This window comes from Ursus arctos, unplaced genomic scaffold, assembly GCF_023065955.2.
Source record: "Ursus arctos isolate Adak ecotype North America unplaced genomic scaffold, UrsArc2.0 scaffold_11, whole genome shotgun sequence".
Classification (NCBI taxonomy): domain Eukaryota; kingdom Metazoa; phylum Chordata; class Mammalia; order Carnivora; family Ursidae; genus Ursus; species Ursus arctos.
The window spans coordinates 13,420,763-13,436,598 of NW_026622775.1; the positions used below are offsets into that span (position 1 = coordinate 13,420,763).

Genomic DNA, 15,836 nt, shown 5'->3' on the forward strand with positions numbered 1-15,836 from the left:
AGTCAGAAGTTCAAATATTCAGTATTTAGTGGATTTCTAATGGTTTCTATGAAGGATGAACGGCTATGGAACATAGCCCCTCTGATATTAAAAATTAGAAAACCAAATAGATGAAACTACTTTTTTAGACATTAGATAGCAGGCAGTTGAACAGAAAAAAAGGAAACAAACAAGATGAGCCCTATGATTATTCCTGTTTACTGCCTACAGGTAGTTTTTACAATGCAGGGAGGCAGGACTCAAACAAAGCCTGAAAGTCTCACTGAGTTGAGGAAACCGAAATTGGAGTTCAGGGAGGCTAAGATGGCTGAAATTCGCTGAACAGATTACCAGAAAGAATACTGCACAGAGGGAAAGTTCTGGAGATTGGTAGAGGGGGCCCCTTTAATCTTTGGGTGAATAGTGATCTAACGTGTGGAGCAAACCTGCACAAGGTGGGGGAAAGAATTAGTGGAAAACAGAAGGTCAAGCGATTTTCAAAATTCATACAGGGCTAAGAATAGTTTGTATCCACACCAGCAAGAGTGGAAAAATGTTGTAATACATAGAGCAACAAATAGAATTCTCAGAAAAGTATCACCTTAATAGTGGGACTAAATTATACCTAGATTGAATACTGCTCTGGACCTGACATAAAAAGCTTAAAATGAAGCCTTCAGAGGACCAAGATGATCCTAACATAACTTAACAAATGCCAGAATGAAGTCCAGTACTTTTTAAAGGAACACAGCAAAATTCACCCAAAAATACAAATTTCAATTAAATTTCAATATGCCATTTCAAGATAGTATTAAATAAAAAATTACCAAATATGCAGAGAACTAGGAAAATGTGACCCATACCCATGTTAATAGAAACAGACCCATTCCACCACTCCATTTCTTTCAATCACATGATATGGGGTGAGGAAGCAAGGTAGGGAAATGAAGCCCCCCTTCTGTTCTCTCAGGAACTTCATCAACTTCACCATTCCTACCCTCAAAAAAGAGGGTTCTGGGTAATAACCAGGTGACCTCCAAGGTCAGGTCCAGGCCAGCTCTAATATTAAATCATTTAAAAAAAAATTTAAAAAAAGACTCGAAATGGCAGAGATGGAAGTATCAGACAAGAATGTTACAACTGCTGTTTCAGTGTAGAGAGATTTATTGGATAATAATCAATAAACATGGACCATAAAAATAACCGATAAATTGGATTTCATCAAAACTTTTGCTCTTCAGATACTGTTAGGAGAATAAAAAGGCAAGCCATAGACTGGGACAGAATATTTGTCAAGCATATATCTAATAAAGGTTATATCCATAATATATAAAGACTCTTACAACTCAATAATAAAAAGACAAATCAATTAAAAATGGGCAAAAAAGATAGTAGGGAAAGATGGTGGACTAGGAGGACCCTATGCTCACCTCGTTTCATGGATCCAACTAAATAACACTCATATCAATGTAAACAAACCAGAAAACTGCCTGAAGACTGGCATAACAAACTTCACAGCTAAAGGTAGAGAAGAGGACACCTCAAAGAGGGTAGGAAGGGCAGACATGGTGGGGAGCTAAACAGATCACAGGCTGTCTGCAGAGGGGAGGGACTTGCGGGTGAGGAGAAGGGAGAAAAACAGACTATCACACTGGGAAGACAAATCTCCATAACATTTGGCTTTGAAAACTAGAAGGGCCAAATTTTGCGAGTTCTTAGAACCAGTAGGACTTAATACTAGCAAACTGAATCCAACAATACATTAAAAAAATCATTCACCACAGTGAAGTGGGATTTATTCCTGGGTTTGCAAGGATGATTCAATATTCACAATCGACATGATACATCACATTAATAAAAAAGAAAGGATAAGAACTTTATGATCTTTTCAGTAGATGCAGAAAAAGCATTTAACAAAGTACAACATCCATTAATGATAAAAGCCCTCAGCAAAATAGATTTAGAGGGAACATACCTCAGTGTAAGAAAGGCCATAGATAAAAAACCCACAACTAATATCATACTCAGTGGGGAAAAACAGAGCTTTTCCTGTACAGTCAGGAAGATGACAGGGATGTCCACTCTTACCACTGTTAATTTAACAGTACTGGAAGTCCAAGCCACAGCAATCAGACAAAAAAAGAAATAAGGGCATCTAAATTGGAAAGGAAGAAGAAAACTTTCACTATTTGCAGATGACATGATACTCTATATAGAAAACCTAAGACTCCACCAAAAAATTGCCTGAACTGATACACAAGTTCAGTAAAGTCAGGGATACAAAATGTACATAAGTCTGTAGCATTTCTATATACCAATAATGAAGCAGCAGAAAGAGAAATCAAGAAATCAATCCCATTTACAATTGCACCCAAAACCATAATATACAGAGGAATAAACGTAAGCCAAGAGATGAAAGACCTGCACTCTGAAAACTATAAAACACTGATGAAAGAAATTGAACATGACAGAAATGGAAAAACATTCCATGCTCATGGACTAGAAGAACAAATACTGTTAAAACGTCCATACTACCCAAACCAATGGATACATTTAATGCAATCCCCATCAAAATACCAGCAGCATTTTTCACAGAGCTGGAAAAAAACAATCCTAAAATTTGTATGGAACCACAAAAGACCACAAATAGCCAAAGCAACTTTGAAAAAGAAAAGCAAAGTTGAACGCATCACAATTCTGGACTTCAAGTTGTATTACAAAGCTGTGGTGATCAAAACAATATGGTACTGACACAAAAATAGACATAGATCAATGCAACAGGATAGAAACTCGGAAGAGAACTCACAGCCAAATGGTCAGTTAATCTTTGACAGAGCAGGAAAGAATGTGCAATGGGAAAAAGACAGTCTCTTCAACAAATGGTGCTGGGAAAACTGGAGAGCAACATGCAGAAGAATGAAACTGGACCACTTTCTTACACCATACGTAAAAATAAATTAAAAATGGATTAAAGACCTAAATGTGAGACTTGAAAGCATAAAATTCTTAGGGGAGAACACAGGCAGTAACCTTTTTGACATCAGCCGTAGCAACTTCCTTCTACATATGTCTCCTGAGGCAAGGGAAACAAAAGCAAAACTATTGGGACTTCATCAAAATAAAAAGCTTCTGTACAGCAAAGTAAACAGTCAACAAAACCTAAAAGGCAGCCTACAGAATGGGAGAAGATATTTGCAAATGACATATCTCATTATGGATTAGTATCCAAAATGTATAAAGAATTTATAAAACTCACCACCTGAAAAAAATGAATAATCCAATTTAAAAATGGGCAGAAGACATGAGCATTTCTCCAAGGAGACATACAGATGGTCAATAGACACGTGAAGAGATGCTCAACATCACTGATTATCAGGGAAATACAAATCAAAACTACAATAAGATACCACCCCACACCTGTCAGAATGGCTAAAATCAACAAACAACATAGGAAACAACAGATGTTGGTGAGGATGTGGAAAAGGGGGGAACACTCTTTCACCATTGGTGGGAATGCAAACTGGTGCAGCCACTCTGGATATCTGTTGGAGGTTCCTCAGAAGGTTAAAAATAGAACTACCCTATGATCCAGCAATTGTACTAATAGATATTTAGCCAAAGAATACAAAAGTACTAATTCAAAGGGATATATGCACCACAATGTTTGTAGCAGCATTATCAACAGTAGCCAAATTATGGAAACAGCCCAAATGTCCATCAACTGATGAATGGATAAATAGTGGAGTAGATATGTGCATGCATGCAATAGAATATTACTCAGCCATAAAAAAATGAAATGTTGCCATTTGCAATGACATGGATGGAGCCAGAGAGTATTATCCTAAGTGAAATAAGTCAGAGAAAGACAAATACCGTATGATTTCGCTCATCTGTGGAATTTAAGAAACAAAACAAGCAAAGGGAAAAAGAGGTAAACCAAGAAACAGATTCTTAATTGTAGAGACCAAACTGATAGTTATAAGAGGGGAGGAGAGTAGGGGATGGGTGAAATAGGTGATGGCACAAAGGAGTATACTTGTGATGAGCACCGGGTGTTGTGTAGAAATGTTGAATTACTAAATTATGTACCTGAAACTAACACTGTATGTTAACGAGCTGGAATTTAAATAAAAACTTAAAAAATTACATAAACTAAAATACACACACACACACACACACACAATATGCTCACAATACATATCTGACTTGCCTAGCATTTTGCTTATGATACTAATCCAGAAATGGAGGTAGAGAAAAGGAGAGAATAAGCACTCCAAGGCAAACTTTGACATGTAATATTTAACTTGAAGACCTCCACATCCCTTTTCTACTTCCTTTTCCTCAACAATGATGTGTCCCTCTCCCTGAGACCTCCTGTCCTCTATGACTCCACAACTGTTGCTGTGCTCCAGAAAGAGTTTAATAGGTTTATTTCCAGGGTTGGTTTTGTATTTTTTTGGTGTTTTGGCTCTATCAAAAATTTTTTTTAGCAACAAGGGCAAATGAAAGGAAAATTGGTGGATCCAGGAAGTCCTACAGAGAGCTACGAAAGTCACACCGTATTGCAGTTGTTCACTTTACTTACCTTAAAGAAAGTCATGAGAAAAGTAAATCTGACCCAGGTGTCTTAATATTAGCAAAGAAGCTCAATAGTACTGTCACAAGGACTGCTTAGGAGGAGGACTTCTCAGGGCTGTGAATGACTCTACAACCCAGAGTAACTCCTGGGTCTTTGGGTATATCCACTGCATAGTGCCCTGGTGGCTTATGGGAATGCATGAAGGGCAGTCTGGAAGGCTGGCATGATAAGGTGAGACGAGTACTCACAGTATCTTTCTTGCCTCACAGTTGGAAGAATCCCCTCATGGGCCTCCCTTCTTTCCTGTGACATGAAGTGCATTTTGTTTTGCCTCATAGGCACCTGAACCTTTATAATACACATCAGGACATGAGAAGCCAGAGAAGCTAGCTGAAGGCAAACAGCTACTGATCATAGGAAGAGAGCAGGCATGGAAAGAGGAGAAGGGTGAGAGACATGAGAGTATTCCAAGTCAAGTTTGTAAAACAAGGTCTTTTTGGAGTTTGGGATAAAAGAGAATTTGGGGTCCAGCCATAAGTATGAAAGAAGGAAAGAGAGCAAAATGAAAAGAAAAAAAAAAAAAAGAATTGCAAGGTTTTTATGTGCATGCATTATTAGTTGTAATTGCTTTATTTGGCATAACTAAAATAAAGGTTTAGTTTGCTATTAAATAAAAATTCTGGAATTTAAAAAATCTGTGGGCTCAGCATCTAAGAGCCCAAGAGTAGAGAACCATAGGAAGCTGAGTCCCTGCCCTTAAAAAAATGATGTTCAGTAAATTATTAGGTATAAATACAAATTCAGTTCACAATGAGATTCTGTTACTCATGTGTTAGAATAGCTAAAATTAAAAAGACTGACCATACCAACAGTTGGTGAAGATGTGGAATAGCTAGATCTCTCACAGAAGAGTGATGGAGGGGCGCCTGGGTGGCACAGCGGTTAAGCGTCTGCCTTCGGCTCAGGGCGTGATCCCGGCATTATGGGATCGAGCCCCACATCAGGCTCCTCCGCTATGAGCCTGCTTCTTCCTCTCCCACTCCCCCTGCTTGTGTTCCCTCTCTCGCTGGCTGTCTCTATCTCTGTCGAATAAATAAATAAAATCTTAAAAAAAAAAAAAAAGAAGAGTGATGGAAATGCAAAATGGACAGTCACTTTAGAAAACTTTATCAATTTCTTATAAACTTAAACGTGTACTTACCATAGGTACTAGTAATTCCACTCCTATAAAAACGTTATGTCCACACAAAACTTGTATTTGAATGTTTATAGTAGCTTTGTTCATAATAACCAAAACTGGAAACAACTCAAATGTCCATCAACAGGTGAATGGATAAACAAATTGTGGTATAACCCTTCAATGAAATATAATACTCAGCAGTAAAAAGTAATGAACTATTGATACATGCAACATTGTGGAAAAATCTGAAAAGCAATATGGTAAATTAAAGAAGTGAGACATAAGAAACTATGATTCTGCTTACATAAAATTCATGAAAAGGAAAAAACAAAGTGACAAAGTAAATCATTGGTTGCCAGTCACTGCAAAGGGGTTACAAAGGAAGTTTATTGGGGGAGATGCATGATTGTATGTATATATTTGGCAGAATTCATTGACTGGTGTACTGTAACTGGGTAGTTTTATGTCATGTAAATTATACTCAATAAAGCCAATGAAAAAATTTGGGTACTTACATTCTAAAATAAGCACTTTGCTCAATTTAGTACTTTTATATAGCAGTTTATCAACAAGTTCCCCCTTGAATCAGTGTGTAGTAACATTTTGGCACTCCTTTCTATCCACATAGTTTAAATGGTCAAAATTTGAAGGAAGAATTGGATGTATAGTTACTCTGAGTTTTAGGTTTGTTTTGTTTTCAAATTACTCTAGTTTCTCAAGTATCTCAGATGCCAAGGTAAGAAGGGTGATTTGAAAAAGCTTCTTAGGACTTTTAAAGATCCCTTCCTTCTCTGCCAAAGCCAGTATTCTAGAATGCTTTGTTTTTTATTTGGTTGGTTTTTGTTTTGTTTTGTTTTGTTTTGTTTTGTTTTAAATCAGTTTTATAGAGGTATAATTTACAAACATTAAAATGTACCCCCACACATAGGTATGGACAAATGTGTACATACCTGTGTAACCTACAGTTATTATACAGAACGCTTTCATCACCCAGAAAATTCTGTCATGTCCTTTTACTGCCAATACCCCCTACCCTACCCTGGGCCCCAGGAAATCCACCAATCTCACTATTGATTAGTCTTGCTCATTCTGCAGTTTTGTAAGAATGGTATCTCACAGTCTCAATTCTCTGGCTTCCAAGCGTAATGCCTTTTAAGATTCATTCACGTTCTATCAGTGCTTCATTTTTATTGTTGTGCTCCATTACATGGCTATATAACAGTTTATCCATTTACCTTTTAAATTACAAATAATTTTCGTGTGAACATGGTTTTTTTCCCCGTTGCTCTTAGCTAATACTCAGAAGTGGGAGCACCTGGGTGGCTCAGTCAGTTAAGCAGCAGATTCTTGATTTCAGCTCATGTCATGATCTCAAGTTCTTGAGATCAAGCCCCACGTTGGGCTCTGCACAGGATGTGGAACCTGCTTAAGATTCTCTTTCCCTCTGCCCCCACCCCCATTAAATAAATATATATATATACACACACTAAAAGATACTCAGAAGTGGAACTTCTGGGTTGTGTGATAAGTGTAGTAAAACTTTATAAGGAACTGGCAAAATGATTTTCAAAGTGATTGTACCAATTCACATTCCTATCAGTGTACGAGAGTTCCAGTTGCTCTACATTCTCCGCAATGTTTTATATCGTTTTTAATTTTAGCCCTTTTGGGGCGCCTGGGTGGCTCAGTCGCTGAGCGTCTGCCTTCGGCTCAGGGCTTGATCTTGGAGTCCTGGGATCGAGCCCCATATCAGGCTCCTCCGCTGGGAGCCTGCTTCTTCCTCTCCTACTCCCCTTGCCTGTGTTCCCTCTCTTGCTGGCTGTCTCTCTCTCTGTCAAATAAATAAATAAAATCTTAAAAAAAAATTAGCCCTTTTAACGAATGTACAATGTTATCTTAGTGTGGTTTTAATTTGCATTTTCCTTATGATTAGTAATGTTTTGAGTACCTTTTTGTGTGCTAATTGGCCATTCTTTTATTTTTTGGTGAAGTGTCTTCAGATGTTTTGCCCATTTTAAATTGGATCATCTTCTTCTTAGTGAATTGCAGGAATTCTTTATTCTGCACATCAGTTCTTTATTAGATGTATGTGGCTTGTTTTTTTCATTTTCTTAACGGTAACCTTTAAAGAGCAGAGGTTATTAACTTATTTTGATATGAAGCCCATTTTAAAACTTTTTTCTTCTGTGGTTTGTTTGATGTCCTATCTTATTCTATTTTTCTGAGAGAGAAAGAGAGTGTGTGTGCATGTGCCAAAGGGGGGAGGGGCAGAAGGAAAGGAAAGAGAATCTCAAGCAGGCTCCACACTCATCACAGAGCCCTGGACCCCATGGTCCCCAGGTCATGACCTGAGCCGAAATCGAGTCAGATTCTCAACTAACTGAGCCCCCTAGTTGCCCCTGTTTGATGTCCTATCTAAGAAATCTTTACCTTCTCCAAGTTGTTAAGATTTTCTCTTTTGTTTTTTTCCATAAGCTCTAAGTTTTCGTGTGACTCATTTTTGTGCTTTATGTGTAGTGGTGTCAAAGTTCATTTTTTCATATGGCCGTCCAGTTGTTCCAGCACCTTGTTGAATAGACTCTTACATTTCTCCATAAAATTACCTTTAAATCTTTGTCAAAAGTTGATCAACCATGTATGTAGAAAAGCTTTTTAAAATTTGATAGTCTAAATCTTGATATAGTAAGTGTACAATTTTGCTCATCAATTTTTTTAATGATAATGCTTAAAAGATGTTTATTAGACTAGTTTAAGACAAAAGTAATCATATAATATGAACAATTGAACTGCTAGCATCTGCATTGTTTAAAATTTTTTAATATACAAATTAATTTAGTCTCTGCTATTCAAATGTGTAACAAACTGATTACAAGATTTTGTTTTGTTTTTATTTGTTGTGGTTTTTTTTAAAGGTTGGGACTAGATGGAAGGACGTGGTCTCCAAATGTATCCGATGCCATTTCCAGCCACTGCTTTTGTTTTACGCAAACCCAGATGGCACAGCAGTTTCTACTGAAGATGCACTTAGGCAGGTCATCAACTGGTCACATTATAAATCCGTTGCAGAAAATATGGGTAATTTTTAAAAGTTCTTTTTAGTGTTCTTTATATTATCACAGTCATACTAAGTATTAATATACTGAAGATAAAATGAATTTTGAGGATAATTTCAAAATTTTGTTTCAGTAAAGCAGAGTTCAGGAATATTCTGTTACTTTGAGTTAATCTTTATAAAGAAGCCTTTCCTCACCAGTGGCCTCTGAAGCACCCTCAGGAGCCACCTGCTTCTGTGGTCACACAAGCACAGAAGGGGATACTGACTGGAAGCTCTTCCTAACAGTAAAAATTGAGAGTTAAAGTGAGTTATACACCGAAAAAATCCAAAGGAGCTAGGCCATTTTTGGATGCATTACAAAGCATGTAGAAATCCTTTAAAGTGTCAATCCTTTGCGTTTATAAGCAGTTACCCACAGTATTAAAAATGATTCAGGACAGTCTGGCTGGCTCGGCCAGTGGAAAATGCGACTTGATCTCAGGATTGTGAGCTCGAGCCCCACACTGGCTATAGAAATTGCTTTTAAAAAAAAAAGAAGATTCAGACTTCTTCTGATGGGGAGGAGTGTGGGAATAATACATTTTTGTTTGTCTTTTAAGGATGTGAAAAGCCCTCAATTTATAAGTCAGATAACTCAAAAGAAAATGGATTTGGTGATCAGGCAAAACAGAGAGAAAATCAGAAATTTCAAACAGATAATATTTCATCATTTAATCGGAGCCACATTCAAACAAGCGGCGGTAGAGGACCAGGTATGTGTTTAAATTGTCATTTTTACATTGTCCCTGAGTAATTACGCTTCCCCCTTTCCTTTTTACTGAATCTATAATTTCTGGTAAGTACCATAGAAAAGAAGGGTGCTTAACTAACTTTCCTTGGCCATGAAGAGAAAATAACAACTAGACAAAAAAAATTTTGTCTTTTACACATTTCTCTCAGACTTGTAGTTTGATCTGAACAGTTGGACTTGACTACTGTTTGGGTTTCTCCATACACTCAGAGGTGTAGTAGGCTGGAGGCAATCTGGACAGTTACCAAAGAAAGTCATAATATGGCCTTCTAGGAGTTAATTATTAACTTGGAGAGGAAAAACATGAGTTAATAATTTGGCACATATGCTAAATTTAAACTTTCCATTAGCGAATGCAACAATAAGTAGTTCAAAGTTATTATAGTTGTAGTTTATACTTAACTTCATTTTTATTCAACTCTATCTTGTTATTGTCATCCCACAACTTTAATTTTCACAAACCAAGTTCTGTGACTTGGGTCCAGAATGAGACATTGCAGCATGGTGTGTATAGTTATGGTTTAGAAATACGTTGAACTCTGAGTAGGTGGATGTTCCTGATGATTTTATAAGCAGCTATAAAATACATTAATGAAATAATGTCTAACCATAAAAGTTACCCATATAATCAAGGGTGGTAGGATCCAGAATTAACAATTGTCATCAACAAAGAATTACAATAAAGCTCTTAAAAGTTCTTAATGCAGCTATACCTTTTACCCTCTGTATTGCCATACTGTTAAAGTAAGCCATTTGTCAAAAGACAACTACTTTCAAGCCCAGAAACTATGTATGTGATTACCAACAAACATTAGAACCGGGCAACTTGGGTTCATAATCCTGGTTCTACATTTACAAGCTCTGTGAACTTGGGCAAGTTTTTAACTTCTCTGTGCCTCAGTTTCCTGATCCACAATGGAGACAGTAATTGTACCCAGCTCAAAGAATTAAATGAGTGAAGACTTACAGTAGTGTCTGACACATAGTGACCACTCAGTTACCTTTAGCTTTTATTATTTCAATACAAGATCTCTTTTTTCCTTTTATACTATCTTTAGGAGCTTTACAAGAAGTTTTAAAAGCCAACATGCATCTCCAGTGTCATGATAAATCACATTGAGTTTTTTGGTTAAACATAAAAATGAGTTCATTGTATACTTTGTATTTTTTTAATATATAGCATCTTAAAATTTTTATATAGTTCAATTTGCACTTTTGTTGAGCAACTTGAAAAATGATCTATATCATTTATAAGAATGATTTCTTTTGCAGTTAAGTTAAGTCACAGTGATCAAAGGGAAAAAATAAAAGACATTTCCAGAGAATGTGCTTTAAAAGCCATTGAGCAGAGGAACTTACTTTCCTCACAAAGGAAAGATTTGGAGAGGGGACAAAGAAAAGATTTGGGCCGACATAGAGGTAAGTTAAGAGCTTATCGTGTTCATTTGAAAATGAGTTGCTAAAATCTTATTTTTAAACTAAATTTTATAACTTTAATACAATTTAATGTAATTTATATTTATTATATATATTTACATGTTATGCTATGTATCTAAATATGATTTCTTTAATACACCTATTAAATCTATAAATATGAAATTTTTCTGGTTCTTATTTAATTCTGGCCTGGAATACTTGTGCTTGTTCTGATGTTTTAACTTTCCTTTTAATTATAAATTCAGTTCACCCATATGGTGCATTCAGATAAGGAAGGTTATAAAATTAAGTGAGAAGAGCAGCCCCTCACGTTCCCTCTGTTACACTGTTAATAGTGTGCATTAATAGTGTGCAGTTCATTATGAGCATGTCTTACTCTTTATGGTTTTATCCTTTTTTCTTTATGGACATACCACAATTTATTGATACTTGCTTAACTTTAAAACTTGATTTAAGATTTTTGCTGCAGTGATACCTTTTTACATATACCTTTGTACTTTTTTGTGTATAGCCAGAGCATAAAATTCTTTCAGGAGAATTGCTGGGTTAAGGTGTGTTTATTCTTAATTTTGATGGATGTGGCTCAGTTGCTCTCCTAAAAGACCAAACCAGTCTGCACTCCCACTGACAGTGATTGAATGTCTGCTTCTTCACACTCTTAGCAGCAGTTGGTTTAACAAACTTTAAATCTTTACCAGTATAAGAGATGGAAAATACTTTTATTATTATGATTTTTATTAATGATAAGTGAGATAGACTACTGTTTTTTTTTAAAGCTTTAATTATAATCTACTTTAGAGGTCTTTTTTAAAAATCAGTATATAACTACTTACCTTATAAATGCCTCTCATTAAGCATAGAGAATGAGGAAAACACTTTTCAATGTCAAATCACTGTGTGATTATTATATGAATCTTATTATTCACTTATTACTGCTTAACATTTCTTCTCAAACAAGGTATTTGGCTTGTAACTAAAAAAAGTCTCTGAAGAATATTCATTTGTATCTTTATTTAATTATTTAAAGATTTGGTTGATGAAGACCTTCCACATTTCAAGTCTGGATCACCTCCTGCCCCAAATGGCTTTAGACAATATGGAAACCCCCATCTCTATCATAGTCAAGGAAAAGGACCATGTAAACATGACCGAGTTGCCCATCAGAGTCGAGCTTCTGCACAAATAATGAGTTCAAGTAAATGCCAGATTCTTGCCCCAGGAGAGAAAGTAACTGGCAAAGTTAAGAGCGACAGTGGCACTGGATATGATACAGACAGCAGCCAAGATTCTAGGGATAAAGGAAGCAGCTATAGTGGCAGCAGTAAAAGCCGGACCCGAGGTTGGAAACCTATGAGAGAGACATTAAATGTTGACAGTATTTTTAATGAAAGTGAAAAAAGGCAGCATAGTCCAAGACATAAATCAAATATCAATAACAAACCTAAATGTAGCAAAGATCAGAGTTTTAACAATTGGACAAAAGAGAACCCAAAGCAAAAATGTTTAATGACCATATATGAAGATGAAATGAAACAGGAAATAGGAAGCAGGAGTTCCCTTGACTCTAATGGAAAAGGAGCAGAGAAAAATAAAGGCCTCAAAGAGACTAAAGTTCATGGTGACAATTGGCAGATGCAAAGGACTGAGTCTGGATACGAAAGTAGTGATCATGTCAGTAATGGATCTGCTAATTTGGATTCACCTGTTACCGATGGAAATGGTACAGTAACGGATATCAGTGGCGTTAAAGAAACAGTATCCTGCAGGTAATGCACAAATTAAATGAATGATTTTCCCCCATCATTCTCTCCTGTTATGTGAAATAATTTCAAAGTCTGGGGTCAATTAAGTATAATGGAAAGAGCTTGACTTCAGAGTGAAGAGAACTGGGATATTGCAGGTTATTTGATATTTAAGGTTTCTGTTTTTAATAATTATTTCCTGATTCCAAAAATATTTTTAGGAAATTTTAAAAGTACAGAAATACATTGTTATTGTTGCCACTAATAACTATTAATACATACTACAGGTTTTAAAGCATAGATATAAATTGCGTCTCAGTCATTAAGCTAATTATTCAATTCTTCAGTCTATTTAATGTCCTTTATCCCATCTCTAATATCTGTAACTTAGAGCTGGGGATATTTTCTACTTTCACAGCCAGTTCCATGCAAGAGAGATTTTTTGCTTTAGCAAATGTAAAAGAATGCAGCCAAATAACTAAGTTTGTATTCACTTAATTTTTAATTCTGAATATGTTTGTATGTTACTGTTATCAGTACATTTGTCTTTTTCTGTGTAACCTCTAAAACATGTCCACAGCTTAACTAGCTGATTTCTTACGTCAGTCTAGTCACAATTTCTGCTTTGAATCGATCTAAAACATCTTAATTTGTTATTAGCTGGTGTTTTATCACATTTATTTTTAAAAAGCCAGATTTGCAAAAGTCAACCTCTTGTATTTTGTCAAGTATTGCAATAAAGACTTTAGAAAACTTTCCGGGGGCTCCTGGGTGGCTCAGTCGTTAAGCGTCTGCCTTCGGCTGAGGGCATGATCCCGGAGTTCTGGGATCGAGCCCCACGTTGGGCTCTTCCGCTGGGAGCCTGCTTCTTCCTCTCCTACTCCCCCTGCTTGTGTTCCCTCTCTCACTGTCTGTCTCTCTCTCTGTCAAATAAATAAATAAAATCTTTAAAAAAAAAAAAAAGAAAGAAAACTTTTCGATTTGGCAGGGTAATTTCATAACACCTCTTGGAAAGGGGTAACCTAGGGTAGTAGAAAGATCAGGACTTTGTAACCAGATATACTTGAATTTTAAGTATTGGGCAAATTAATTTGACTTTGACAGCCTTATCTTCTATTGTAAAATGAGGATAATAACTACTTTAAAGTGTTGTTGTGGTGATGTAAATTAGATAATGCACATTAATCCCCTAGAACAACACATGTCTATAATAATTGTTTAACAAATGTTATTTCCTTTCTTTTTCTTAGATTCTAACTAAAATAATAATTCACGGTAGCTGATGTATTTGGTGTATGTTTTCTTCTGTTTTCTAGTGACCAGGCGAAGACAAACAACCTAAATATAGAATGTGTCAGCTTTTCCTCCCAACAGAGCAAAAACTACTTAGAAGGTAAAATTTTATTTACATATATTGTAATAGTAGCTGTAAAGAATAAATTGTGATAATAAGAATAATGAAGCTAGGAACAGTCCTATTATTGATTAAATTATGAGTGACGAGGATAGAAGTTGGGAGAGTTCATACTTAAAGGCTTTCAAAGGATGGGAATAGCTACTTCAGGGAACGGGCAGAGAGGGGAGTGTGTCAGTCAGGAAAGGCTAGGTTCTAGGCTACACAGAGGTGACAGCTTCAAAATCTCAGTGTGTCAACACACATTTGTTTTTTGCTGATCATACATGACCAGTGGAGGGTAGAGTCTCTTCCTAGAAATCACTCAGGGCCCCAGGCTAATGAGACTCCATCTCCATAGATGCTTCTCTGAACCTTGCAGTATTGTGGGGAGAGGAGATTGAAGGAAGACACAACAGTCACTTAAAATTTCAACCCAGAAGTGATACATGTACTCCCACTCACATCTCATTGCTGAGGCAAGTCTTAACAGCCAGGCCTAATTTCACAGAGGGTGGAAAAGTGCTGTCTTACCTGCCTGGAAGGTGAAGTGAAATGTGTGTGGACAGTCCTAATGTTTGCCACAGGAGTTAGGGACAGGATAGAAAAATGGATAAGCAGCCTGTTGGAAGAGTTCAGTTTGGAAACAGTTAATATATTAATGGGGTAGCATTTGACAAAATACAGCATCCTTTCCTGATTAAAACCCTTCGGAGTGTAGGAATAGAAGGTACATTTCTCAATCTCATAAAAGCCATCTATGAAAAGCCTACTGCAAATATTATTCTCAATGGGGAAAAGCTGGAAGCCTTTCCCTTAAGATCAGGAACTCGACAAGGATGCCCACTCTCGCCACTATTATTCAACATAGTACTAGAAGTCCTTGCAACAGCAATCAGACGACAAAAAGGGATCAAAGGTATTCAAATTGGCAAAGAAGAAGTCAAAATGTCTCTCTTTGCAGATGACATGATACTCTATATGGAAAACCCAAAAGAAGCCACTCCCAAACTATTAGAAGTTATAGAGCAATTCAGTAACGTGGCAGGATACAAAATAAATGCTCAGAAATCAGTTGCATTTCTATACACGAATAACGAGACCGAAGAAAGAGAAATTAGGGAATCCATCCCATTTACAATAGCACCAAAAACCATACGTTACCTTGGAATTAACTTAACCAGAGACGTAAAGGACCTATATTCTAGAAACTATAAATCACTCTTAAAAGACATTGAGGAAGACATAAAAAGATGGAAAGATATTCCATGCTCATGGATCGGAAGAATTAACATAGTTAAAATGTCCATGCTACCCAGAGCAATCTACACTTTCAATGCTATCCCGATCAAAATACCAAGGACATTTTTCAAAGAACTGGAACAAACAGTCCTTAAATTTGTATGGAAACAGAAAAGGCCCCGAATCTCCAAGGAACTGTTGAAAAGGAAAAACAAAGCTGGGGGCATCACAATGCCAGATTTCGAGCTGTACTACAAAGCTGTGATCACAAAGACAGCATGGTACTGGCACAAAAACAGACACATAGACCAATGGAACAGAATAGAGAGCCCAGAAATGGACCCTCGGCTCTTTGGGCAACTAATATTTGATAAAGCAGGAAAAAACATCCGGTGGGAAAAAGACAGTCTCTTCAATAAATGGTGCTGGGAAAATTGGA

At 36.5% G+C, this 15,836-nt stretch overlaps 1 protein-coding gene across 2 annotated transcripts in view; it reads left to right on the forward strand.

The window, feature by feature from the left end:
* The window catches only part of USP53 (ubiquitin specific peptidase 53), a 63,139-nt gene that overhangs the window by 34,362 nt on the left and 12,941 nt on the right, over positions 1–15,836 (forward strand). For both annotated transcript variants that reach the window (XM_026499247.4, XM_026499246.4), the window contains exons 10-14: positions 8,651–8,813; positions 9,393–9,545; positions 10,856–11,002; positions 12,048–12,786; positions 14,079–14,155. In XM_026499247.4, the coding sequence (XP_026355032.2) occupies positions 8,651–8,813; positions 9,393–9,545; positions 10,856–11,002; positions 12,048–12,786; positions 14,079–14,155 (1,279 nt within the window). The remainder of the gene's footprint in view (positions 1–8,650; positions 8,814–9,392; positions 9,546–10,855; positions 11,003–12,047; positions 12,787–14,078; positions 14,156–15,836) is intronic.